This window comes from Diospyros lotus, chromosome 1 (assembly GCF_014633365.1).
Source record: "Diospyros lotus cultivar Yz01 chromosome 1, ASM1463336v1, whole genome shotgun sequence".
NCBI lineage: Eukaryota > Viridiplantae > Streptophyta > Magnoliopsida > Ericales > Ebenaceae > Diospyros > Diospyros lotus.
In genome coordinates this window covers 28238203-28264194 of record NC_068338.1, presented here as the reverse complement: position 1 = coordinate 28264194, position 25992 = coordinate 28238203, and the positions used below count along the sequence as shown (strand labels likewise).

Sequence of the window (25992 nt, the reverse complement as noted above, 5' to 3'; positions counted from 1 at the left end):
ATGTTTTGTCGTTATATGGTTTGTTTTGCCATTCCATTTTATCACATGCTTTTAGTAGAAATTGGAATAAATTTTGGGTGATTTTAATGCATTGTGTAAATAGAAACACGTTAATAGTAATGTGTGTACTTTTCATCACCTTCAAATTAAATTTTTTTTATTAAGTTACAGGTGATCTAATTCATCATATGCGTGGAAAAAAATATATTGGGCAAATCAAACGCTGCTTTTTCTTGTTTTACCAGGGACACGTAAAATTCAAAAATCAAACATTCGCAGTCTTTTAAAAGATCAAACGACAGGTACCAAACCCAAAACTATGAAAACGAACATTAAATTTTGACATCAAGGAGACTGCATTTACATATTACTTTGGTTTATGCATCTGGAGAAATTCATAAACAGAACAGAGATGAGTACGACATGCGGAATGGAAAAGGTTGAATTTGTTTACAGCACAGGTGAAGGTAACAGGGAACACAGAAAACATAATATACTTCAAGAAACAGAAAATAAATATGTTTTCCAGCAGGGCCTTGGGCGGTCCGATCTATCCTTCGTATAAATAACATACACAAATTCAGTCCGCCTTCTGTTGATAATTCAGTCACAGCCAAAGGTTCCACTTCCAATGCCCTAAACAAAACCAATAGTGGTGGGGGGTTAGCATTTCACCAACATAACTCTAAAAGAATTTAAATATAACTACTCTCCTATCACAAAATAAATAAATAATCAATTACCATGCAATTCTATGGGAAGAGATAAATAAATAAAAACTCTTATGCAAAGCCGCAAAAGGCAACTGAATAAAAGGGAGTCCACACAAAGTTAAACAGCCTGCTGCAATGAGAAGGTGGTCAGGGTAGAAAGGTGGCAATATATTTAAGAATATTAAAAAGATCAAGGTCCAAAGATGTAGCAGATGCTGGCTCCACATCATTTAACTTCAAAACCAAGTATGGACCACTAGAATGAGAAACCATGTGTGCAACGGCATCCAAATTGGATACAGTGAGTGATGTACTGTTAGAATCTACAGCCGCTCAAAGTAGCAGTTTCTTCGTATGATTTTTATGCAGTAGAACTGTAGAAGTGAAGGATTATGATCTGAAGATTAAAGAAATCGCAGCACTGAAATAAAATAGTAACAGCTTGAAGGACAGGCAGAATATCATGATCTGCATATAAAAGAAATACTAACACTAAAAATAAAAGAGACAGGCCAGTCCAACAAAACCCCCGAACCCCCATAATTCAAATGAATTTCATCAAGTCCTACAGTTAGTTACCAAGACAGTGGCATAAAGCCAACCTAGAAGTGGGCAACAAGCATATAATGAGAAACCATTATTTGTTGGATTACAATGTGGTGACTCACTCAGCAGCCCGTATATTTGTTTTATGGGAATGCAAATACCTTATATTTTGGTATGGCTACCTGTTGGAGCAGAATTCATGCAGATTCAGCTAATAGCAGTGGGACTTTTCAGAATTTGGAGAATGCTTCACATAACATGGAACAGGTGCAAGGTTGACCAATCTAGATGATTATATTTGTTTTAAGTACTAGGAGTATAGAAGATCAACAACAAGCATTATTTCAAACTTCGACTCAACACAAAGTAGACAAATTCATAAAAAGAAGCAAGCATAAATGAAATACAATTTGCGAACATAAAAAACCACAACTAAAAAATTACACAATATACTCATTTCCCAATCATCATTATCAAAATTGAAGTTCAATCCAAAATGTAATAAAGAATAGATGAACAATTAGTTTCATACTGATATAAAAACTTAGTTTGATAGACCTGTACTTTGAAAGAAAAACAACAAGCATATAAAAAATAAAAAATAAAAACTTAAACTGAAAACCGATGTTATAAAGCAAGTGATTAGGCAAAGAAACTTCTTTTTTTTTTTTTTTTGTATGCTTGGTTTATAAACAGAGCAAGAGATTAAAAGAAAGAAGAGGGGTGGTGGTGGAGGAGTGTGTACAGTGAAGAAGAAGAAGAAGAAGAAGAAAGGGGGAGAGGGGGGGGGGGATCTGGTGGTGTTCGCCGGAAGGATGACCAGAACTACGATTGTATCTGGTCTGGTTCGCTAGAAACTCAATCGAATCTGTTTGTGTTCATCGGAAACTCGGCTGAATCTGCAAGATGTCACTGAGAGGTCAGTGAGGATACTGGAAGGACGTTGTTGAAAAGACAGCTTGGGTCGGGGCCAGCCAGCTATGAGAAAGGATTTTCAGTTCTTAAAGGGGACGAAGAGAGAGGATGGTAAGGATGGTGCTGAAATGTGAAGAGCAGGAATGGGAGAAATGAAAGGTAAAGAGAAGGAATGGAGAAAATGAACCCATTCCATTTTTTCCAATTCCAAAACTTTGAAAACAATTTTCAAAAACAAACACCACTTTCACATTTTTTGGAATTGAATGGAATGGAAATTTTGAAAACAACACCGTTTTCAAACGAGCCCTTAGATTTTCATCTTTTGCTTCATTTGGCCCTATGCACCTTGTAAGTACTACTACTCTTGGTCATTGAAAGAAAAGGGAATTCTTATACATGACAATCAAATAGACCTATGAGGGAAAAATGCTCCTTCCATTTCATGCAAGCCTTGGAAATATGGTCTCTCCAATCTTCTTGTTCTTTAGTGATGCGGGAAAACAAAAACCTAGCCATAAAGGGCAATTAAGAGAAAGAACAGCTCTCCTTAAAACCCATGAAATCTCAACAAGGGTAACAATTGAACTAAAAAAAGTAACTTAAAAAGAAATAAAAAGCCCCAAAACAAAAATTAAAAAGTACTGAAATGTCACTGATTTTATTTTATTATTTTATTTTCTCCAGCATCATTTTGCATGACCTATTTGAGATAGTTCACTTGTTGAAAGGATTGTTCGACCAGGAAGTAGGCACGTCTGTTAACATCAGATGCCAATGTTGCCAATGCATCAGGGTGTCTATTCTTTAATCAAAGAGCATGTTCTATTCCAACCATTTCAAGGTTCCATGAGCTGAAGGATGTTCTTTTTGTAGACAAGCCTTGAATCCCTCATTGTGAAATCTTCTCCAATTTTGCCCAAAATATTACCTTTTTCCAACTATTATCTTCAACCTTATTTTAGCAAGGTGCATTTCCTTCCATTAGGCCTAAAAAATCACGCTTCTTAATCAACTTAATTATTCAAATAATTGAAAGTTATCTGTAGGCCTTATCTATAAGCTCTCGTTGAGGAAAGGTCAAGACTACCTATACATGTCCATCAACAAGGGTAACAAAGTCATCCAATGCTGAGAAAACATGTCATTTGTCTCTACAATGACTACTTGGTAATTTTTACGAGTATTCTCTAATTAAATTTTCCTATGCTTAGGGAAACACTACACGGCAGACCAAGCCCCCATGGGCTCACTTGGTGATATGATCATTGAGATCAAGTAAAGTAACCTTTTCCATCATAATACCAATTCATATAAATCCCTAGTACAGTTATCAAAAATACAGACATAAATTCAATACTTAGAAAGGATCAAGAGAGAGTTGTTTTTGTACTCAACCTTACAGGTTGTTTCCACAACTCAAACCCATGACCTTCCAGTCATATCTAGCAAATAAACATAAAAAAGAACCTTTTAGCTTCTTTTCAGATTTTGAACAGCATTCCTGATACAAGTATGATAATTCATAAACCAAAGAAATTGTGTACAAAGAGGGGCAAAGCAAAAAGATGCCAACGAAGGAATGTGGAAAAAAAACAAAACATCACAGCACGGATATTATTCTATCAGATCTATTTTCCAACAGTCCGTGGACGTATATGAAAAAACTTGTTGTTCATAGAAGTCGCTGTGTTTCAACCCATTCACAATAACTGCTTCACATCTCAACCTTTAAAGGGAGAGTAAAGGTAATGAGAGAATCTAGCAATTCCCTGGCTCATGAGTTACATAATACACACACAAGTATCCAAGTTCTTAACTATAACAACCATATAGTCTTCGAGAAAGAAAAATAGAAACAAAGTGCAAAAGATTCAAATTCATATCACAAGAAAAGAACAAGAAACCAGGGGCACATCTATTACCATCCATAGAAAACTAGTCCTCTTTTTCACGGTGGTGCCTCCTGATCTTCTTCCCAGACCTCTTTTTGTCTCTCCCAACACGGGAATCCTCTGAGCTGCTAACATCAGAATCAGATGGCGAAGTTGCCCTCCTACTCTTCCGCTTGTGTCGTCTGGAAGAATGCTCGAAGTCTTCTGAAACTGAATCATCAGAACGCCAATGACTCCTTCTCTTCCTCTTCTCCTTCCTAGTTTTCCTCCTTCGATGTCGAGTGGAATCAACATCCTCATCTGATGATTCATCTCTCCTGCGCCTCCTTTCCTTTCTTCTTTTACTCCCACCCTCATCCTCACTGTTAGTATCAGTATGTGCCTTCTTCTCACTTCTCTTCTTTGACCTACCCCTTTTCTTATGCCCAGAAACAATGTTATCGTCATCAGAACCCTCTTTCTTCTCTCTTGATGACTGCAATTTACTCATCTTCTTTCCATATTTCTCAGCAATAGCCCTCTCCATTTCTGAATCATAGTCAGAATCTGAACTTTCACTCTCCTCCTCCTCAGAACTCTCTTCTGAGCTCTCAGTTGCATTTTTGCCACCTTTTGCCTTAACCCTATTTCCCTTCAGCTTATCCAACCCAGACAGAACTGCAGCCTCAATTGCATCTGGGTCTTTCTCCTTGAGGTCATCCTTAACACTCAAAAAGTTCCGGCACTGAAAGGTGAGATGCCCAACCCGGCCACATTTTTTGCAGGATCCACGAGCCTCATCGGCATTGGAACCAGTTATGCGGGCCAGTGCAAGCAATCCCTGGAAACTGGCATAGGCATTCTCAGCTTCTGGTCCTGAGTTTGAAGACTTCTGCTGGGCGTTCTTGTTTTCTTCCTTATTGGGGGCATAAGGATCATACCCAATGGCACTCTGCCATATACCGTGGGTCTGGAGGGCTGCACTACTGTGCACCCTATTGTTTGCAGGCATACGAACCCTACCTGCTGTTGCCGGCATCTTGAAATGCAAATTACAAACTCAACCCTACAACACCAAAAAAAAAAAGAGAGAGAGAGAGAGAGGGGGTTATACCGCTGATGCAAAGAGCCAAAATTTCACAAAATCAGATCATAATCTAATTGACGTCATCTTTCTAATCCATATTTATATTGGATTTGAGTTCTCGAAAATCACTAGAAACTAATCAAAAATCGAGGCGCCAGCACAGATTTTAGGGTTTATTCCAACAGAAATATAATAATGGCAAGATTTACCGACAAAATTACAATAAATTCAAACCACTGGTCAATTTTCGAATTACTTTACTGCAGTAAACAGCCAAGCTCAACTAAGGATTGAAAAAGATAATTTCACAATAAGATCGGAACCGATTTGAGAACGAAAAACTGAGGATTAAATTCTCTAATAACTTGACGAAGACAAATAAAAGCTAAAAGAGAGACTGAAGACCTACCTGTACCTAGGTTAAGAGGAACGGAGTTTGTGTTTGTGAACCGACGGCGGCACGTGGTAGCGACGATTCGTGTTGCACGGCGGCACTGAGCACGGAAACGTCTATTCGTGTTTGTGAATCGACAGCGGCTCAGCCCAGTTTGTATTTGTGAATCGACGGCGGCACCGCGCAATCGGAGTTGTGAATCGACGGCGGCACCGAGCAACCGGGCGGCAAGGGGGAACGATGATAAGGGGACGGTGAGAGAGAGAGAGAGAGAGAGAGAGAGAGATTAGCTGTAGGTTGTGATGAAGGTAAACCCGAGAAAGAAGAATTCGCAAGAGGGGTCGAGATTTAATATATTATGCTGGGTAGAGACGGGAAATTCCGTCTCTAGACTCTTCGTTGAGCGGTCCATGCAAAACGTTTTTTAAATTATAAAAAATAGTTTAAAAATAATTTTATTGATATTTATCGATGTTTCAGACTAAAAAGACATTTGGAAAACGAACAAAACAAAGAAAGAATACCCCCATAAGCATTTCTGTTCACCGTAAGCCTGTAGTCTCAGACTATCGGAAAATCATACATACACACACACACATCTCTATAATCTACTATTACAAATTTGTTATTTTACTTGATGAACAATTAAAAATTCCATCACTTTTAAAATAAATAAAAAATTTAAATCATAAAAAAACATTTTTATTTTATTAGACTAATTTTATGATTTATTAAATCACAAAATTTAAATAAAATCACTTTGAATTTAAGGTTTAAAGTTTAAAGACTGTTGATTTAACTAGTTTGATTTTTTGACTCATTCTTAAATATTGAGATTTTTATATTTGAGTCGACAAAGTTAATTGATAAAAATGAAACTATCACTTGTTCCTCTTAATTAAACTCATCAAACCAGCAAACTTTTATTGAGTGAACTAGATTCTATAAACTATTTTTCTTTGATGTAGTGTTCATTAATGTTTTGACTGAATTTTTTTAATAGCTATTTAAAATTTATATTTTCAAAAATAATTACAACTATTAAGTAAAAAAATCAGCATATTTACAAAATAAAAGTGCATCACATGGACCTACAAAAGTTTTTATTACTCTATGAAACACAATCAAGTCTTATATGTTTTTAGTAACATAAAGTGAATATTTATTAAATTGGGCCTATTTACCAAATTGATTTTAAATTTTTTATTTGGTAAATTTAGCATATTTACCAAATATTTTTTAAATATTCTTTATCACTTTTTATTAATTTCATGAATTATATCAGCAATTATCCTGACATGAACTATGTTAGTATAAAATTGGGCCTGGGTTAATTTGGAATGCCCTTGCGGGGCAACCCAGCCCAAGCCCAGTCATTTTTGGGGGCACATAAATTTTTTCCAAGCCCACCCCCAAGCAGTGCCTTCTGGCATCTGCAAACCCTTCTCCCTCTCTGGCTCCCTCGCCCTCGCTCGTTGCCTCTGGCTTGCTCGCCCTCGCCTCTCGGTCGGTAGCTGGGGAGGTCGCATCTGTGGCTACTGGATCTGGCTCTCTAACTCTTGCTCTCGCTGGGTTGCTGGGTCGCTCGCCTCTCTGCATTGCCATTGGGACACCTTGGTTCAATCTTTTGAGGTTTGGTTCAATCTTTGGTGTTGTGTTCTGTTCGGGTTCAAATTCAATACCAGTGAAAAAAATCTTTTGGTTCAATCTTTGGTGTTGTGTTTTTGTTCTTGGCAGGCAGGCAGTGGCCGCTGGCCAGTGGGCATCCCTTCATACTCTAGTGACCAAGAGACTAGAGGTAAGTTAATGTATTTGATTATGTTCTATTTAATGTGTATTTCTATTTTATTTTGGCTAATTTAACACCTATAATGAGTTTAGGAATTATGACTTTAGGTTTTTTGCTAATTGTTATTTGACTACTTCATTTAGTTAGGAATTGCTGTGGCTGAGATGTGTTAATTGTGGCTGACATGTGTTAATTGTGATTGAATATTTGTTAATTGTGATTGAATATTTGAATTGTTCATGCTAATGTTAAATTTTTATTTTATTTTTTGATATGATACGAATATTTATTTATTTTTTGATGTTTTATTATTTATTTTTTGATGTTTTATTATAAAAAAATAAATTTTAAATGTACATTACAATTTAAGGGCTCATTTTTACATTTCAACTCAGGTCTCCAAAATCTCAGGTACGACCCTGTGTGAACCCTTACCTGTCTTAGGTTTACCTTCCTCAGACGGCTACTCTCTCTCTCTGACCATCCCCTTATCATCGTTCTCCCTTGCCACCCAGTTACTCGGTGCTTGGTGCTCGGTGCCGCCATCAATTCACAAACACAAACTAGGTTGAGCCACCGTCAATTCACAAACACGAATCGACGTTTTCGTGCCCGGTGCCACCGTTTCCATGCAGCACGAATCAGTTCACAACTCTGATTGCTAGGTGCCACCATTTTCGTGCAACATAATCTGTCACTACCCCTTGTCGTTGTCGATTCACAAACACAAACTCTGATTGCTCGGTGTTGCCGTCGATTCAACTTAAAGGGGTATGATTTCTTTTGTTTTCTTCTTTTGTCTGTTTAATGGTCTTATTTCTGGGGATTCTCATATTGCTTCCTTTTGACTTGAAAGTGTTTGATTCCTATCCATAAGCTAATGATTTTACTTTCATTGTGATAATTTGATTGTGTTGTTATACTCTTTCCGAGTGATGGGAACCTTTTCTTGCTAGGGTTGTTGATTCGCGTCACCCTAATTTTGAGGCTGCCTCTGTTTGACCAAATAAACTCATTTAGAATTATTTCAAATTGAGTTATTGTTGGTTTTCTTATCAAAACTAGTGCAACATTTGTATTTTCTGATCTCAGTGTCTATTGGCTCTTTATCTTCCAGGAAATATAAAAACCTTATAGTTTAATTTTTCAAATGTGGTTTTAGGTTCCTAAAGTTGAGCTAGGGTTTAGAAGGAATTTTGAGGGAGGAGAACAGATTAGAGGGAAGAAACAGAACAGAACGAGGGAGAGACAGAGGTAGTGAGGGAGAACAGAGGAGATCGAGAGAGAGAATTCTAGAGGGAAAAGACTGAATTTCAATTATCAATTTCCATGATAATGCCTCTGTACATCTCTGGTAGCTCTATATAGCTACTTCCTTTTGGTAAGCGAAAAGTCGGTTATAGTTACAGCATAAATACAGAGAACACAAACAAACAGAAAATACCTACTAGATTTATTATTTTATCCTTGGGATTCTAACAATTCCCCCCTTCTTGAGAGAGTTCTTGCCCCAAGAACGTACGCCAACTGGCCTGATTCTTTAGCCAATTTCTTCTTGCTCTTCGTCTTCTTTTTCGTCCTCTAGACCTTCCATAGATAATAATTGCTTCTTGCATTGATGGCCTGGACTATATTTTTCTCCACATATGAAGCATAAGCCTAGCTGTCTCTTTTGTTCCATTGAAGGAGATTTGGCAAAATTAGGGTTAGGGTGAGCCCTCCCTTGATGCAGTCCCAAGGATGTAGTCCAAGAAGTCCCTTCCAGATGTGGACTGACCATAGGAGGAATTTCATATTGGATCTTTTGTTTCCTCATAATGGCTTCTACGGTCATCTCCTGTAATCTTGCACTTTCCGCAGCCTGTTTGACAGACCTTAGCTGCAACATTTTGACCGTTGGCCTCAACTCTTCGTTTAAGCCGCTAATAAAAGCTCGAAACGAAGTAGGGCTCGCTTAAACCGGGATTAAGAGCAATCATTAAGGACTTTAGTTCCTCGAACTTCTCCTGGTATTGCTGGGCAGTCCCTTCCTTTCTCAGCTTGTTGATTCCTCCATTACATCAACTAGATTCCGATCTCCAAACCTGCCCCAGAATTCCTCCATGAAGTCTGTCCAATTGCTGTCCATTTGCAACCTGTTCTAGCCTTGGAACCAAGAGTTTGCCACATCACTCAGGTAGGCCAAAGCTAGGGTGACCTTCTGTTGCTCCAGAACCTGATATAAGGAGAACAATTTTTTGCAGCGCCTGATCCAACACCGTGGATTTTTCCCTTCAAACAACAGCACATCCAACTTTGGCATAGGGAAATGAGATTGAGGCTGAGCAGCCTGCATTCCTTGCCTTCTGCCTGGCATTCACTCCTCGAACATCTCTCCATTAACAGAAGGTTCTGCTTCAAAATCAAATGAATCTGCTGCCCTAGGGCCTGGTTCAAGTCCTGCCAGGACTGGATTGGTTCTTTCCCTAGGAGGAAAATCAGGTGAACCTCACTTGATTCTGTCGACCAAACATCATCATGAAGGATTGGATCTGTTTGCGAATTTGATTACTAATGTCGTCACGCATGCTACCTATTTCACTGTGTTTCTGCACGCATCTGGTTCATCTGGTTGATCATTGTATTGAGCTTCTTCTCCATTGTCTCCTTCATCACACCTACTCGATTCTGCAACTCCAACACAGAGGCGGTCACTTGCAGTAGTTGGGACTCCATCTGCTTCATCTTGGTTCCATCCACCATTGTTGTCATTGATTGAGTCTAGATCTAGGCCAAGGAGCGTTGCTCTGGCTCGCCTACAATTCTGAGCCAAGAATTACTGAAATTCGCAGCCGAGAGACCACCTCTTGCTTCGCCTTCCAAGTTTGAACCGATAGTTGTTTGCTCGCACTTCATTGGATCTGCTTCAATTGTCTGACGGGAACTGAGGTCGCCTTCCTGAATGCACACTGCAACAGTCTTGGAAAACAGCCACGAATCAACCTGCTATTCCGCCTTTAAAAGTCAAACCTGAATTAGGAGCAGGCAAAGTCGAAGGTCATGCAACAAGATTTATGTACTGTACAGCCTGAATCTGCGTTGGAACTTGCTTCTATGAGTCGTCAGAATTCCGCCAAAAACCGCTGGTCTAGATTGCAGTTGGAATCGCCTGCTCAGCTTCCTAAATCGAATCCTATGACTCAATCAGTTTCGAGAATTGCTAAGGTTTGCCGAAATCATAGCCAAGAACCGTTGGCTATGATACCAATTTGTTAGGTTCATAAAGTTGAGCTAGGGTTTATGATACGACATTTGTACTAGATTAGTGATGTAGATATCAGGAAAATCTATGTAAAATTAGTGTTGTTTATGTCATGTTTAGTTGGTTAGGAAAAGTCTTCTAAAAGGAACATTTCTAGAAGGACAGCTGGCCAATTGTTATGTAACGGTCAGTTGGGGGCGTTATCTTCTGTTGTTGTAACTCCTGTATGGCTTATAAATAGGGGTCGGGAGGGGGCTGAAGGGCCATACTTCATTTTGTGCTTTATGCGGGAATTCTATCTTGTGAGCGAGTGGGTTTGTTTTGGCTGTGTGCTTAAGAGTGAGGCGGGTATTGTTGTGTATACTCTGGGTTGGGAACTCCATAGTTTTCAGGATATATAGGCTATGAGAGAGTTCTGTCAAAGGCACATGTAATCAACCTATACAAGATAGTGGAAAAGTGAGGGCCAAGACAATGTGGACGGAGGTCTCAATTTGAGACTGAACCAGGATAATCTTATGGTGTTCTTGATGCTGATTTCTGTTCTTTACTTTTGTGTTTTGTATTTCTTGTTGCCGTGAGTGGTTGTGAGTCTCTATTCTTGACTTAGTGGGTGTGAGTGTCCTAGAGAGTATTGTTGTTTCTACTCTTAAACAGTTTAGAAGGAATTTTTAGGGAGGAGAACAGATTGGAGAGAGGAAACAGAACAGAACAAGAGAGAGATAGAGGTAGTGAGGGAGAGGATAGGAGATCAAGAGAGAGAATTCTAGAGGGAAAAGACTGAATTTCAATCATCAATTTCCACAATAATGCCTCTGTACATCTCTGGTAGCTTTATATAGCTACTTCCTTTAGGTAGGCAGTGTCACGATAGACAAGAGAAAGTCCTTGAATCTGTGTGATACAAGGACGGGCAGAGGGAAGTGGAAGAGAGGGAGAAGGATTAGAAAAACGTACGAGGGAGAAGAGTATGAAAAACAGAGAGAATAGTGGAGGAAAATTCTTAATTCATTCATGTCCTCTCTCCATCGGTGGAGGAGTTAATATACATGCTCGGTGGGGAGAATCTCGCCCATGCAAGCGGTTACAGCCGATTACCTCAGATCCCTTTCCTAACCAATTCCTTTGTCTTTTCCTCAAGCCTTACACGTGGCCTGACATCTAACTGAATGCTAGCTGTAGCAGAAATATTCTAACGGAATAGGGAATTACAACCAAGCAGAAAATAAACTAGGCTAAGAGCAAAAAATTAAAATATCCGTGGCAGGTTCGTGACAGGCAGTAAGTCGGTAACAGTTACAGCATAAACCGAAACAGAGAACACAAACAAACAGAAAATACCTACTAGATTTACTATTTTATCCTTGGGATCCTAACATGTGGCCACATATTATAGAGGAACTTGCACAACTATTCTTATCCTTTCTTTTTTAGAGTAAAAAGGAACGGCATCATTAGTTGTCACTTAAACCGGTTCCTTGACTTTATGATGGCATCATATAATTTGTTTGGGGCTTGGTGTTAGTTGTCTTGTTTTTGTCATAATTTATTTGGGGTTTACTGTTTGGTTATTTGTTGTCCTGTTGTAGTTGGTTCTTTTTTCTCTTACTCCTTTTCTACTCTGGAATAAAATATGATTGTGAGACAAATGGTTTCTGGTGCACTATTGGCAGAAAGTTTCATAGATCCTCTTGCTTATAGTCACACAATACAATGCCATCTTCAAATTCCTAAATTCATATTCACCCAAAAGCTTTAAAGCAATAATTTTTATAGTGAATTAACAAGAACCATCATTCTCTCTCTCTCTCTCTCTCCGTACTTGGGTTCAAACCAAAAAATGTAAAAATCCAATGACTAAGTACTAAAAAATGCAACCAAACTCCCTTTTTATGCCAGAAGAGAAAGAAAGATTATATGGGTTTTAGATGAATGGTTGCTGGTAAGGTAAACCCAGGCAATCAATCTCTAGAAATCATAAAAAGAAAATTAGCTTCCTAGGTGTTTTTCTCCTTAACATAGGTGAAATTAAAAACTAAAAACTTCTTGAAAATTATCATAAGATGGAGGGAAGTTATTACGTATAACATTGTATACTTCTTTCTTTATCTTATTTTATCTTTTGCACAACAATCAAACATTTGAAATTGTTTTGCTAATGTTTCTTTCCATTCCCTTCTGGAATTCCGAGAGAAAATGCAGCATAAGGGCAGGGCTGTTGCCTCCTTTTTCTTCTCACAAGTCTAGAAACAAGGGGAATAGGCAGGATCTGAACCTGCATAGAAAAAATTTCAAAAGATTTATGCCGTCACTTGTACTTTATATTTTCCTTACAAATTCCAGTGGCCAGAAGTGGCATGAGGGCAGAGGTGGAGGCATATTAGCTGATAGAAATGATTCAATTTTCAGAATATGATTACTCATTCTGAACTGAAAATTTTTATCCTATGCACTAACATCGAATCTAAATGATGTTGCAGTGACGTTTTAAATTCCAAGCCGCTTGGAACTTTCTTGTAGATTGACAAGGTGTACATCACCTGCATCATCCTATATGAAACTTTTATATAACCTCACCTTTAATCAGTAGACAAAGAGTTAAAAAATAGACAAGCCAAAACACATTTTCTATAGTCAATTGGAAGTGGATTATTACTTGAAATTTAACACCATGAATTGCAAAATATTTCAGGTGTTGATTGTTTAGAACCTACTCTTAATCTAACCCTTAGGTGCTGGGTATTCCCCTTTTTAAGAATTCAGAATCAGATCATATACTTGAAAAGAAATGGGATACACATTTGGCCAGTCAAATGCTTTAGTTGCTTGTGAAAAAAAGAACTTTCAAATCTATACCAAAAGAACGCAACCCATTGTAATCTCTTTTGACATGCTCGCTTGCTAAATGACATGGATGTGAAATGGTTTAGAAAATAGATATTTGGTTTTATTAATGTTCGTTACATGGGATGTGAAGCTTTTATAGTGTTTGTGAACATAATATCATTTGTTGTGATTTAATGGTGTATGTTTGGTGCAAGACCCTTGAAATCTTCATATGCAAGCACCTTGTCCATGAATTGATGTTTCATGGTGATCTAAGCCAAGCACAAGGCATGAGGGAGGCATGCCTAGGCTAGGTGCAACAAGAAACTGTTAGCCAGAGTCTCTTGATCACAAGTCAATACAACATTCGGGGGCATGCCAGCAACGCTCATGCTAGTCATGCACTTGAGGGGGTAGCATATTGCATGCAGCAGCAATGTAGTGCACCACCTGCAATTGAAAGGCCACCTAGCCACATGGAACAAAGGGGTTGCACACCACATGCAGCAAAGGGGGTGTGCCCCACATGATTCATGCAGCAAAGGTATGGAAGGCTAGTACCATGCAGAGGGCCAAGAAGCTAGTGTGGTTAGCTGGACAAGTGAGCTAAGGAGTTGAGTTGGTCACAAGCAGCACTAGTAACAAGGATGGCAAACAAATAACTGCAGAATAAGTCGCATGCCATGTGGTTGGCATCAATTGTTGCTTGAAACAGTTGGCAGTAGTTCACAACCAGTTGCTGGCATGGGTGATTCTTTGCATGCAGTTGGCAATGCTTAGGCAATGAATATTTATCTACTTGATGAAGAGAGATATACTTGGGGCAGTTAGGGGTGTCAACTGCTGAAAATTCCCTGTAGTTGGTGGGTTGTCTACTGCTACACATGGTTTGTTATGTACATGTAGCCATAACATAGGATCTAAGCAGAGAAGGATCGAAGCAGACTGATTCCTTGAGCATTATACAGTAGGAAAATTTGGTGGGAAACTCTTTAACATAACATAGGATATAAGGACCTTACAGAAGATATGTCATGGAAAGAGTGAATTGGAGATCTAGAACTCATGTATGGGATTAAAGGCTTTTGATTGTTCTCTTTTGATGAAGCAAACATAAGAATTGTGATTGAGCATATCAAGTGCGGAGGCTCCTAGTTTTGTGAGGTTAGGAGAGGATCATCCTTGTACACAACCCTAACTTTGTTTTGCAAAAAGGCTATTTCTACAATCTAAACCCTTGATCTTCCAATCATAAAGGAGTAACTTTGCCATTGCTACCAAATTAAAAATAAATGGATATTAAAGATAGATGCCAATAGACTCAATACTGAATGGACCTTGTTATAGGAACCATAAATTATTAATTGGCTATATTTTATATTAAGGCTGGCCTTGGAGCAATGGTAACAAAATGATTCATCATGACCTGGGTCTTGCACTCATAGCTTGCCCTTTATTTTCAATATTTTTACAAGTGACTCTGGGAAGAAATGAACATCATCTGCATAGACAGCGTGTTCCATTCCTTGGAATTAATTTACTTACGAATTATCACTTCTTCCCTTTTGTTCCTAATCAAATTTCATTTTTTGATCATGCATGATATAGGTGAATGAATTGAGAGTCCACTGCTAATACATACAGGTCTGTATCTTTTTAACATCCAGAACCCACGAAGTATTCAGTAAATATAGAGACTGGGATGTTGTTACGCTATGCAAAGCCCTTTCACTTATCCAGAAAATTCTCCAAATCATCGTGCTTTCTCCCATCCTATTCCATTTCAGACGTTCCTTACAATAAGTCAAAGCTTGCCCCTCTGCAGGTCTCTCTCTCTCTCTCCACACACACAAAATTTTTACTTATCTAATACTTTTATTTACTCTATTTTGTATTCTTTTTAAATCTTTTATATATTATTGCAGGAGCGCAGAATGATTGACCAATTTAGGTTATGGGCTAAAGGTGGTGATGGTGGAAATGGTTGTTCAAGTTTTCACCGTAGCCGCCATGATCGCCATGGTAGACCCGATGGTGTGTTACTCTTTCTCAATTGTACTATGCACATATATTTCTATGTGACCTAACCTTATTGATGAGAAAGTGGAATTCTTAAATTTTAATGTCTATATTAGGATTAAGGTTTTATTTATATTTTAAAATTTAGATTTTATTTTTAGATTTATGATTTTTATTATTTATTTATTTATTTGCATAATCATACTAGAATATTTATCTTTTAGTTTTAGCCTATGAATAAGCTTTAGGAAGTAATAAAAAAATTCAGCTTGTTGGATTTTGAACAATAAAAATTGTTGATTCTCCTTCCTGCTGAAATCTCTCTCTCTGGGTTCTTTTTCTTTTTCCCCCCTCTAATTCTTCTTCTTCTTTGCCTTCTTCCCCTAATTTCTTCTATGTTTCTTCAACCTTCTTCAAAATTCTGGCTGTCTGCTCTCCTGCATCACTTCTAAGGTGAAGTCTTAAGTTTTCAACTTTCTAACCTCTGCAATTGGTTTTTCTCAAGGTTCATTAGGTATTTTATTTTGTCAATTCTATTTCCTTACAGTAGTTTCCTATAAGAGGACTCAACGTTTGTAGTCACTATTTTGATCAGACATGTTTCCTTTCCCTGCCCTCCCAATCAACTGATGCGACTTCCCTTTGTTATTCCACTTACAGTCTAATTAATTTGGTGGCCTGTGTGTGAGGAATTATGTAGGTGGTAATGGCGGAAGAGGCGGCGATGTTATACTAGAATGTTCCCCCAGAATTTGGGACTTCAGTAGTCTGCAACATCATATCGTATGCTATTTCTTGTCCTTGCATATAAACGTGCCTTTTCTTTTCTTTTATTATTTAACCGTGAATGGATAGTAATACTTATTGGTTATGCAGAATGCAAAAAGAGGGGGACATGGAGCTTCAAAAAATAAAATAGGAAGCCGAGGTGCAGATAAGGTTAGGACTTTAGTTTATTCTTTTTCTCCTTTCCAGGCTCCACTTTCTATATGCCGTTCAGCCATTTATTCATTTGAAGATGCCTCCATTGATGGAGATATTTCTTGTCTGGTAGGTTGTTCAAGTACCTGTTGGCACTGTTATTCATCTTGTGGAGGGTGAAGCTCCAACTGTAGTTGAGAACAGTTCAACCACAGCTTTAGACCCGTGGGAGATGCCAGGAGCCCTTGATGTATCTCCTACTGAATCTGGTAAAAACCTCATCTCCACTTGTGCAACTGAGGTAGCGATGGTGGAAACAGTTAATAGGAATGAAAGGACTTGTCCCGGAAAGACTGTTCTTGGATCAGCTGATGCAAACCGAGCTACCCGTGCTCCATTTATTAAATCTCTTCCTCAATCTTCCGTTCCTTGTGGAAAGTACAGGGGCTGCTCAGACGATTTTGGCTCTTGTAAAGAAAGTGCTGTTGAGTTGGAAAGTCTGGTGACTGATAGTGATATTTCTGAAGCTGAGAGGGAAGAAGAAAAGGACAGTGAACAGATACAGTATAATGTTGCTGAATTAACTGAACCTGGCCAAAGAATTGTAATTGCACGTGGTGGGGAAGGTGGTTTAGGCAATGTATCTTCAAACATTTCCAAGAGTAATAATATTGTGAAGTACGGGGTCCAGAAAGATGATGCTTTTGATGTTGAATTACCTGATGGTGAACCTTCTTCACTTAGTACTGGTTTGCCTGGTTCCGAGGTTGTTCTACTGTTAGAACTCAAGAGCATTGCTGATGTAGGCCTTGTGGGAATGCCAAATGCTGGTAAAAGTACTCTCCTAGGGGCTATATCAAGGGCTAAGCCCACTGTAGGCCATTATGCCTTTACAACTTTAAGGCCCAATCTAGGGAATCTCAATTATGATGATTTTTCAGTCACAGTGGCTGACATTCCAGGTCTTATAAGTGGAGCTCATGAAAATCGTGGACTTGGACATTCTTTTCTGCGTCACATAGAGCGCACGAAAGTTCTTGCCTATGTGGTGGACTTGGCTGCTGCTTTAGATGGTAGGAAAGGAATCCAACCATGGGAACAGTTGAGAGATTTAATATTGGAGCTCGAGTTTTATCGAGAAGGATTGTCAAATAGACCGTCCTTAATAGTGGCAAATAAAATTGATGAGGAAGGGGCTGAACAAGTGTATGCAGAACTAAAAAGAAGGGTATCTGGAGTTCCTGTTTTCCCTGTGTGTGCAGTTTTGGAGGAAGGAATCCCTGAGCTAAAAGATGGTCTTAGGATGCTTGTTAAAGGCGGAGAATCATACAGACTGCATTTAGATGGTATTTTGATTGATTAAGTTGTTACTGCCTTGCTGATGAATGCTTTTCATGTCTGCAATGCTGTACTCAGTTTTCATAAGGTATTGCAATCTAATTTTCTGTGCATGGATTGATAATTTATCTTGTTTGAAGTAAGACATATTAACAATGGTAAAAAGGGAGGAAGCCCTGCAGAAGAAGACACATACAGCTACTTGCATGGTAACATATGCATTAAATGGTGTCCCTGGTGCACAAGGCTTCTTGCTTTGCAAGCGTCAGAGGAGGGCATTTTTGCACACAGACTTCCATGGCTAATGACATTACAGGTTTTTCTTCTTTTCCCAGGCCAAGACATTGTTTCTTTGTTGTTTTATATGCTGGTCCCTATTGATTGGCCTTCTGGCTTCTGTCTAATAGGTTGCATGATTGATTTCTACTTATGTGACTTGTACGTGAAGCTAAAACAATGTTCTTCTCAAAACCAGTGCAACATTTGTGTTGCAGCTGGACGTTAAGGGAACAACATTTGCATCTGAATACAGATCTCTTAGATCAAATGCATCTTTGGCATCTGCAGCTCAGGCAGTTTGATAGAAGATTTCTGAGGACCTTTTCTTTGCAGTTTGCAAGGTTGATCTTTTGTCAGTTTCTGTTGGCTCATTGCCTTTCAGTGAAATGCCAAAAGTTTTTTTTTCCTTTTCCGATCTGTCTATATAGGCTCATTATCTTCCAGCAAATGCAAAGGCTTTCAAAAATATCTTACATATTTAAAGGAACTTGTGTAACAATCCTTGTTCCTCCTTTCTTTTTTCTTTTTCTCTTCCTTCCTTTCTCTTTGAGAGGGAAAAGGAATGGCATCATTTGTCGTCTTCTTGAACTGGTTGCTTCACATTGTATAATGGCACTACAGAATTTGTTGAGGGGCTTTGTTGTTTTTTCCTGCCTTCGAATTTGGTTGTGGTTAGTTTTATTCATTATCCTGTCTTACTCATGATTATGAAGAACTTAGAGGTTTTTGTCTTATCTTGGTCCTTTCTTTGCTTGCTCCTTTTTGTGTACTAGCCGATTTGACTGGTGAAAGACAGATGGTGTTTGGTCCACTATTGGCCGAAATACACAGATTCACTGGTATCTTCGTTTCAGTCTTTAAAGCTTTGATGTTTGTTGGTGAATTTATTTGTTTTCGGTCAACTTCTTTCTGCGAAACATGGAAGTATGCTATCTTCTTTCTATTATTTCCCACTGTGCTATAGCACGGTGTAGGCGACATTTTTGTTTTTATTCCGTTGACTGCTATATGGAATCTATGTTTTCTTTAGTGAAGGTCTTGAATCAGTTTCTATATGAAGTTTAGAGCCAGATCGAAAATGTGGCCGGGGGGCAGGGGCGGCGGAATAAGTTTCCATTATTTTGGAAAAGAAAAATGAACAGCATTCACCAGATGCAACTTGTTTCCATGAAACCCAACAGCAAATGAAAAGTGGCTTCAAAGATGAAAACACCTAGAAGTTGTTTCCATATTGAGTTATTTAATTTCACTCACACTTCCAGATCTGCTCCACTCACATTCGTCCTGTGAATCAACGTGATAGTGTGCTCCACATCTGACAATCAGCTTTGATCATGCACCAGCGACATCCTGTTTTGACAGTGGGCTTCTTCCCAGGCAAAACTCAACGGCTGAGGCTCTAAACATCTAGGAGATCCAGTTCTGGAAGAGGACAAGCAGTGAAGAATCATCCAGCACTCTTACTTCTTTCAGCGAGCTCCACATGGCTGACAGGATGGGCAAGCTCCACAACTGCCAAGCACGCGCTCATATCAATAACCCAGAACTAGAAAAACTCCAGATCTGAACACAAATCACCAAGGAGGTTCATCCAGCACTCGCATGCAACTGTGGTATTTATCCACAGCACCTATAAATATCAGGAGCAAGTTCGTATTGAAGATCCAAGCTAGGTATGTTAGACCCTTTTGCTTTATCCAGTTGAGTATAGTGTGGAGACAAACTGTGATCTTTGTGTCTTTAAATCCTTAAACTCGAGTGAGGAGAAAGGAGCTTGTCTTTATTTATTTGAAATTTGTGCTGTTTTTATTCTTGCAACATGATCAACATTTTGTAGAAAGCCAGCTTGTCAGATCTGGGGCTTGCGTGTACTGATTTCATGATCTTCAGCATTGATATACAAACAAAAATTATATAAAAAATTGAAATAATTTATTAATGATAATGTTTTAGAAGGGAAAATTAAGTATCAAGTGGAGGATTAAATGACATCCATTTTCTGCCTTATGTGGGTTTTACTCAAGTATGCGTGTTCTTCATTTTTGCTTGTGGACTTGATTTGGTTGCCAACTAAATGCATACATGTGGAGGCTTAGAATAGAAATTGCACTTTCATGAAAACATGATTTTACTTTTACTAGAATTTTCACATTTTGCTTCGTGTAGTTGTTCCTTGTAAATAGATAAACTAATAGTGTATCTCATTGTCTGCCATCTGTGGTATTTAAGTGCTGGATGGTGGATCTAACCTTCTGCTGTTGTAGTTTTCTGCTTATGGTAAAGTAGCTGGCCTTCATTCTCTATAATGGGAAATTATCTGTTGCAGAATTCTTTCTTGTTATTGTTGTAATTTCTATTACCATTTTTCTATCATGCTATTATAGTATTTCCATGGGACTACCAAGAAACTAGAAAAAATGTTCTCATAAGTTTGCTAGTGTTGGCAACTTAAATGTTGGTTTATGGGATTGTGGAGGCTTTTTTTTTTTTTTAATTAACTTGGGGTATCCTAGGCTTCGCTCGACTAGTCCTTAGGGGAGGTGGGCTTCACCCCAACCCACACCCCACACCCCAGTATAATCTTCATATAGTGTCTCCAGGAAATTTTGAACATGAGATCTCAGGCATGTCTATCCTCTGTTTTTACCACTAGAGCCACCCATAAGGCGTGGGATTGTGGAGGCTTTTAATATGTTATTTGTCGATTTATGGGATGAGATTGCTGATAGGGTTTTGTTGAAGATTGGTGACTTCTTGTTCGTGTGGTCTGAGTGTACTTAGTTATTACTTTTACCCTCATTTTCATATTGTGGCGTATTGTATCATGTGGAATGTAGATCTAAGGAATGGATGACATTGTTTATACGTTTGAAGGGCGAGGAGGAAGTCAACGAAGACAGCGACGGACAGAGGACCTTCAAGAAGCGAGTGGACTCGGCTGCGGGGGAAGGATCCGCTTTTATGCGTTGTACTTCCAAGTAGGTTAATTAGAATCATTCGTGTGAAAATTTGTAAAGCCTAAGGTTTCTTATCTTAGTCGTATGGTAGTTCGCCATTTGACTATGGAATGTTTGTCGTTGTATGGTTTGTTTTGCCATTATATTTTCACAAGTTTTTAGTAGAAATTGGAATAGCATTGTGTAAATAGAAATACGTTGGTAGTAATTTGTGTACTTTTCATCATCTTTAAATAAATAAATAAAAAGTTTATAAGTTACAGGTGATCTAATTCATCACATGCGTAGACAAAAATATATTGGGCGAATCAAACGCTGCTTTTTCTTGTTTTACAGGGACATGTAAAATTCAAAAATCAAACATTTGCTGTCTTTAAAAGATCAAATGACAGGTACCAAACCCAAAAATATGAAAACGAACATTAAATTTTGATGTCTAGATATTGTAATTTTTTAGTGTGACACGAGGATAACGTGCGTTAAATTTAGACATCGAGGAGACCACATTTACATATTACTTGGTTTTATGCATCTGGAGAAATTATAAACCGAGCAGAAATGTGAAAGAAACGTGGAGTGGAAAAGGTGAATTTGTTTACAGCACGGGTAAAGGTAGCAGGCAACACAGAAAACATAATATACTTAAAACAGAAAATAAATATGTTTTCCAGCAGGGAAAATAGCATACACAAATTTAGTCCGCCTTCTGTTGATAATTCAGTCACAGCCAAAGGTTCCACTTCCAATGCCCTAAACAAAACCAATAGTGGCGAGGGATTAGCATTTCACCAACATAACTCTTTAAGAGAATCCAAATATAACTACTCTCCTATCACAACATAAATAAAAAATCAATCACTATGCAATTATATGGGAAAAGATAAATAAATAAATAAAAACTCATTGCAAAGCCGCAGAGGCAACTGAATAAAAGGGAGTCCGCACAAAAGTTAAATTGCCTGCTGCAATGAGAAGGTGGTCAGGGTAGTAGAAAGGTGGCAATATATTTAAGAATATTAGAAAGATCAAGGTCCAAAGATGTAGCAGATACTGGCTCCACATCATTAACTTCAAAACCAAAGTACGGACACTAGAATGATAAACCATGTATGCAGCAGCCTCCAAATTGGACATAGTGAGTGATGTACTGTTAGAATCTACAGCCGCTCAAGGTAGCAGTTTCTTCATATGCTTTTTATGTGTAGTAGAATCTTAAGTGAAGGAAGAACATTATGATCCGAAGATTAAAGAAATCCCAGCCAGCACTAAAAATAAAATAGTAATAGCTTGAAGAACAGGCAGAACATTATGATCTGCATATAAAAGAAATACTAACACTAAAAATAAAAGAGACAGGCCCCTCCAACAGAACTCCCGAACTCCCATAATTCAAATGAATTTCATCATATCCTACAGTTAGTTACCAAGCATGACATTGGCATAAAGCCAACCTAGAAGTCGGCAACAAACATATAATGAGAAACCATTATTTGTTGGATTACAATGTGGTGACTCACTCAGCAGCCAGTACATTTGTTTTATGGGGATGTAAATTCCTTATATTTTGGTGCATGCTTCACATAACATGGAACCGGTGCAAGGTTGATCAATCTAGAAGATTAGAAGTTGGCTCTTTTGACTTGGTAGGTTAGGTTGGCAGTCTTGCCACGGGATTACCTGGCTTCTTTTAGTCTATTTTGATAAAGGGAGAGTTCACCATTGCAGAGAAAACTATTCACCCTATTGGAAATGGTATCTAGAAGAACAAACTTACTCTCAATAAACCCAATCCCACCAGATCTCCATCTTATTCCTTGATAAACCCCAGTATATTTGAACTCTTTCCTATTCTGGCCAGAGCTAAATCTAGTTCTATTCTACCACCATCCTCTAAATATTGGAGGTTTACTAAAATTCAAAGAGAATTCAATATGCTTTCAGGCATAGCCTCCCTCCTGATCAAGAAGCTACAGACTTCAATTATAGTCTTCCAACAGCTCCTGATCAAGAACCGTAACCAATATTATTTTATTTGCTCCAGCATCATTTTGCATGACCTATTTGAGATACACTTGTTGAAAGGATTGTTCGACCAGGAAGTAGGCACGTTTGTTAACATCAGATGCCAATGCATCAGGGTGTCTATTCTTTAATCAAAGCGCATGTTCTATTTCAACCATTTCAAGGTTCCATGAGCTGAAGGATGTTCTTTTTGTAGACACTAAGCCTTGATTCCCTCATTGTGAAATCTTCTCCAATTTTGCCCAAAATATTACCTTTTTCCAACTATTATCTTCAACCTTATTTTAGCAAGGTGCCTTTCCTTCCATTAGGCCTAAAAAATCACGCTTCATAATCAACTTAATTATTCAAATAATTGAAAGTTATCTGTAGGCTTTATCTATAAGCTCTCCTTGAGGAAAGGTCAAGACTACCTATACATGTCCATCAACTAGAGTAACAAAGTCATCCAATGCTGAGAAAACATGTCATTTGTCTCTACAATTATCATTAGTCTCTACAAATGACTACTTGGTGATTTTTACGAGTATTCTCTGATTAGATTTTTCTATGCTTAGGGAAACTGAACCACACTTTGTACTGTAACATATAACACTACACGGAAGACCAAGCCCCCATGGGCTCCCTTGGTGATATGATCATTGAGATCAAGTGGTAACCTTTTCCATCATAATACAAATTCATATAAATCCCTAGTGCAGTTATCAAAAATACAGACATAAATTCAATACTTAGAAAGGGTCAAGAGAGAGTTGTTTTTGTACTCAACCTTACAGGTTGTTTCCACAACTCAAACCCATGACCTTCCAGTCATATCTAGCAAATAAACATAAAAAAGAACCTTTTAGCTTCTTTTCAGATTTTGAACAGCATTCCTGATACAAGTATGATAATTCATAAACCAAAGAAATTGTGTACAAAGAGGGGCAAAGCAAAAAGATGCCAACGAAGGAATGTGGAAAAAGAACAAAACATCAGAGCACGGATATTATTCTATCAGGTCTATTTTCCAACAGTCTGTGGACATATATGAAAAAACTTGTTCATAGAAGTTGCTGTGTTTCCCCCATTCACAATAACTGCTTCACATCTCAACCTTTAAAGGGAGAGTAAAGGTAATGAGAGAATCTAGCAATTCCCTGGCTCATGAGTTACATAATACACACATAAGTATCCAAGTTCTTAACTATAAAAACCATATAGTCTCCGAGAAAGAAAAATAGAAACAAAGTGCAAAAGATTCAACTTCATATCACAAGAAAAGAACAAGAATCCAGGGGCACATCTATTACCATCCATAGAAAACTAGTCCTCTTCTTCACGGTGGTGCCTCCTAATCTTCTTCCCAGACCTCTTTTTGTCTCTCCCAACACGGGAATCCTCTGAGCTGCTAACATCAGAATCAGATGGCGAAGTTTCCCTCCTACTCTTCCGCTTGTGTCGTCTGGAAGAATGCTCGAAGTCTTCTGAAACTGAATCATCAGAACGCCAATGGCTCCTTCTCTTCCTCTTCTCCTTCTTAGTTTTCCTCCTTCGATGTCGAGTGGAATCAACATCCTCATCTGATGATTCATCTCTCCTCCGCCTCCTTTCCTTTCTTCTTTTACTCCCACCCTCATCCTCACTGTTAGTATCAGTATGTGCCTTCTTCTCACTTCTCTTCTTTGACCTACCCCTTTTCTTATGCCCAGAAACCATGTTATCATCATCAGAATCCTCTTTCTTCTTTCTTGATGACTGCAATTTACTCATCTTCTTTCCATATTTCTCAGCAACAGCCCTCTCAATTTCTGAATCATAGTCAGAATCTGAACTTTCACTCTCCTCCTCCTCAGAACTCTCTTCTGAGCTCTCAGGTGCATTTTTGCCACCTTTTGCCTTAACCCTATTTCCCTTTAGCTTATCCAACCCAGACAGAACTGCAGCCTCAATTGTATCTGGGTCTTTCTCCTTGAGGTCATCCTTAACACTCAAAAAGTTCCGGCACTGAAAGGTGAGATGCCCAACCCGGCCACATTTTTTGCAGGACCCACGAGCCTCATCGGCATTGGAACCAGTTATGCGGGCCAGTGCAAGCAATCCCTGGAAACTGGCATAGGCATTCTCAGCTTCTGGTCCTGAGTTTGAAGACTTCTGCTGGGCGTTCTTGTTTTCTTCCTTATTGGGGGCATAAGGATCATACCCAATGGCACTCTGCCATATACCGTGGGTCTGGAGGGCTGCACTACTGTGCACCCTATTGTTTGCAGGCATACGAACCCTACCTGCTGTCGCCGGCATCTTGAAATTCAAATAACAAACTCAACCCTACAACCCCCAAAAAACAAAAAAACAAAAGAGAGGGGGTTAATACCGCTGATGCAAAGAGCCAAAATTTCACAAAAGCAGATCATAATCTAATTGACGTCATCTTTCTAATCCATATTTATATGGGATTTGAGTTCTCAAAAATCACTAGAAACTAATCAAAAATCGAGGCGCCAGCACAGATTTTAGGGTTTATTCCAACAGAAATACAATAATGGCAAGATTTACCGACAAAATTACAATAAATTCAAACCACTGGTCAATTTTCGAATTAATTTACTGCAGTAAACAGCCAAGCTCAACTAAGGATTGAAAAAGAGAATTTCCCAATAAGATCGGAACCGGTTCGAGAACGAAAGTTTGAGGATTAAATTCTCTAATAACTTTACGAAGACAAATAAAAGCTAAAAGAGAGATTCAAGACATACTCGTAACTAGATTAAGAGGAACGGAGTTTGTGTTTGTGAATCGACGGCGGCACGGGGTAGCGACGATTCGTGTTGCACGGAAACGGCGGCACCAAGCAATCGGAGTTGTGAATCGATTCGAGTTGCACGGAAACGTCGATTCGTGTTTGCGAATCGACGGCGGCACCGAGCACCGTGCAACCGGGCGGCAACGGGGAACGATGATAAGGGGACGGTCAGAGAGATAGGGAGTAGCTGTAAGCTGTGACGAAGGTAAACCAGAGGGAAAAAGAGGTTGGGGTAAATATATTACGGTGGTTAGAGACGGAAACATTCCGTTCCGTCTCTAACCCCTTC

At 38.6% G+C, this 25992-nt stretch overlaps 3 protein-coding genes across 17 annotated transcripts; 1 reads left to right on the top strand and 2 right to left on the bottom strand.

Annotated features, from left to right (window-relative positions):
* Positions 1-318: 318 nt before the first annotated feature.
* Positions 319-5866, bottom strand: LOC127799066 (CAX-interacting protein 4-like). 2 transcript variants are annotated; one of them, XM_052332782.1, is made up of 3 exons: positions 5545-5866; positions 4100-5114; positions 319-636 (listed from the first exon to the last, which is right to left on the bottom strand). In XM_052332782.1, the coding sequence occupies exon 2, from the start codon at positions 5085-5087 to the stop codon at positions 4113-4115; it is 975 nt and encodes a 324-aa protein (XP_052188742.1). In that variant the 5' UTR covers positions 5088-5114; positions 5545-5866; the 3' UTR covers positions 319-636; positions 4100-4112. The 2 variants fall into 2 exon arrangements, with proteins under 2 accessions (XP_052188742.1, XP_052188751.1); XM_052332791.1 differs by having other exon boundaries at positions 5551-5866.
* On the bottom strand, positions 319-25992 carry LOC127799079 (CAX-interacting protein 4-like). Of its 2 annotated transcripts, none has more exons than XM_052332806.1 (3): positions 25657-25992; positions 24214-25228; positions 319-636 (listed from the first exon to the last, which is right to left on the bottom strand). In XM_052332806.1, exon 2 carries the CDS (start codon positions 25199-25201, stop codon positions 24227-24229), a length of 975 nt encoding a protein of 324 aa, XP_052188766.1. In that variant the 5' UTR covers positions 25202-25228; positions 25657-25992; the 3' UTR covers positions 319-636; positions 24214-24226. The 2 variants fall into 2 exon arrangements, with proteins under 2 accessions (XP_052188766.1, XP_052188762.1); XM_052332802.1 differs by lacking the exon at positions 319-636 and adding an exon at positions 21459-21649.
* On the top strand, positions 6894-21155 carry LOC127799004 (probable GTP-binding protein OBGM, mitochondrial). 13 transcript variants are annotated; one of them, XR_008022524.1, is made up of 11 exons: positions 6940-7161; positions 7267-7327; positions 7714-8089; positions 14994-15210; positions 15311-15419; positions 16105-16187; positions 16281-16343; positions 16459-17671; positions 17804-17979; positions 19286-19615; positions 20817-21155. XR_008022524.1 is itself a non-coding variant. In XM_052332687.1 (10 exons), exons 5-10 carry the CDS (start codon positions 15088-15090, stop codon positions 18166-18168), a joined length of 1956 nt encoding a protein of 651 aa, XP_052188647.1. In that variant the 5' UTR covers positions 6940-7161; positions 7267-7327; positions 7714-7729; positions 7834-8089; positions 14994-15087; the 3' UTR covers positions 18169-18745. The 13 variants fall into 13 exon arrangements, 11 of the variants coding, with proteins under 11 accessions (XP_052188693.1, XP_052188647.1, XP_052188712.1 ...); XR_008022526.1 differs by having other exon boundaries at positions 19320-19615; positions 20817-21154; XM_052332687.1 differs by lacking the exons at positions 19286-19615; positions 20817-21155 and having other exon boundaries at positions 7714-7729; positions 7834-8089; positions 17804-18745.

Coding starts and splice junctions, on each gene's coding strand:
- LOC127799066 (XM_052332782.1), bottom strand. CDS start 5,087: ATGCCGGCAACAGCAGGTAGGGTTCGTATGCCTGCAAACAATAGGGTG.
- LOC127799004 (XM_052332733.1), top strand. CDS start 15,088: ATGTTGTTACGCTATGCAAAGCCCTTTCACTTATCCAGAAAATTCTCC. Junction 16,188..16,280: donor GTAGTCTGCAACATCATATC/GTATGCTATTTC, acceptor TTGGTTATGCAG/AATGCAAAAAGAGGGGGACA. Junction 16,344..16,458: donor GAAGCCGAGGTGCAGATAAG/GTTAGGACTTTA, acceptor CTTGTCTGGTAG/GTTGTTCAAGTACCTGTTGG.
- LOC127799079 (XM_052332806.1), bottom strand. CDS start 25,201: ATGCCGGCGACAGCAGGTAGGGTTCGTATGCCTGCAAACAATAGGGTG.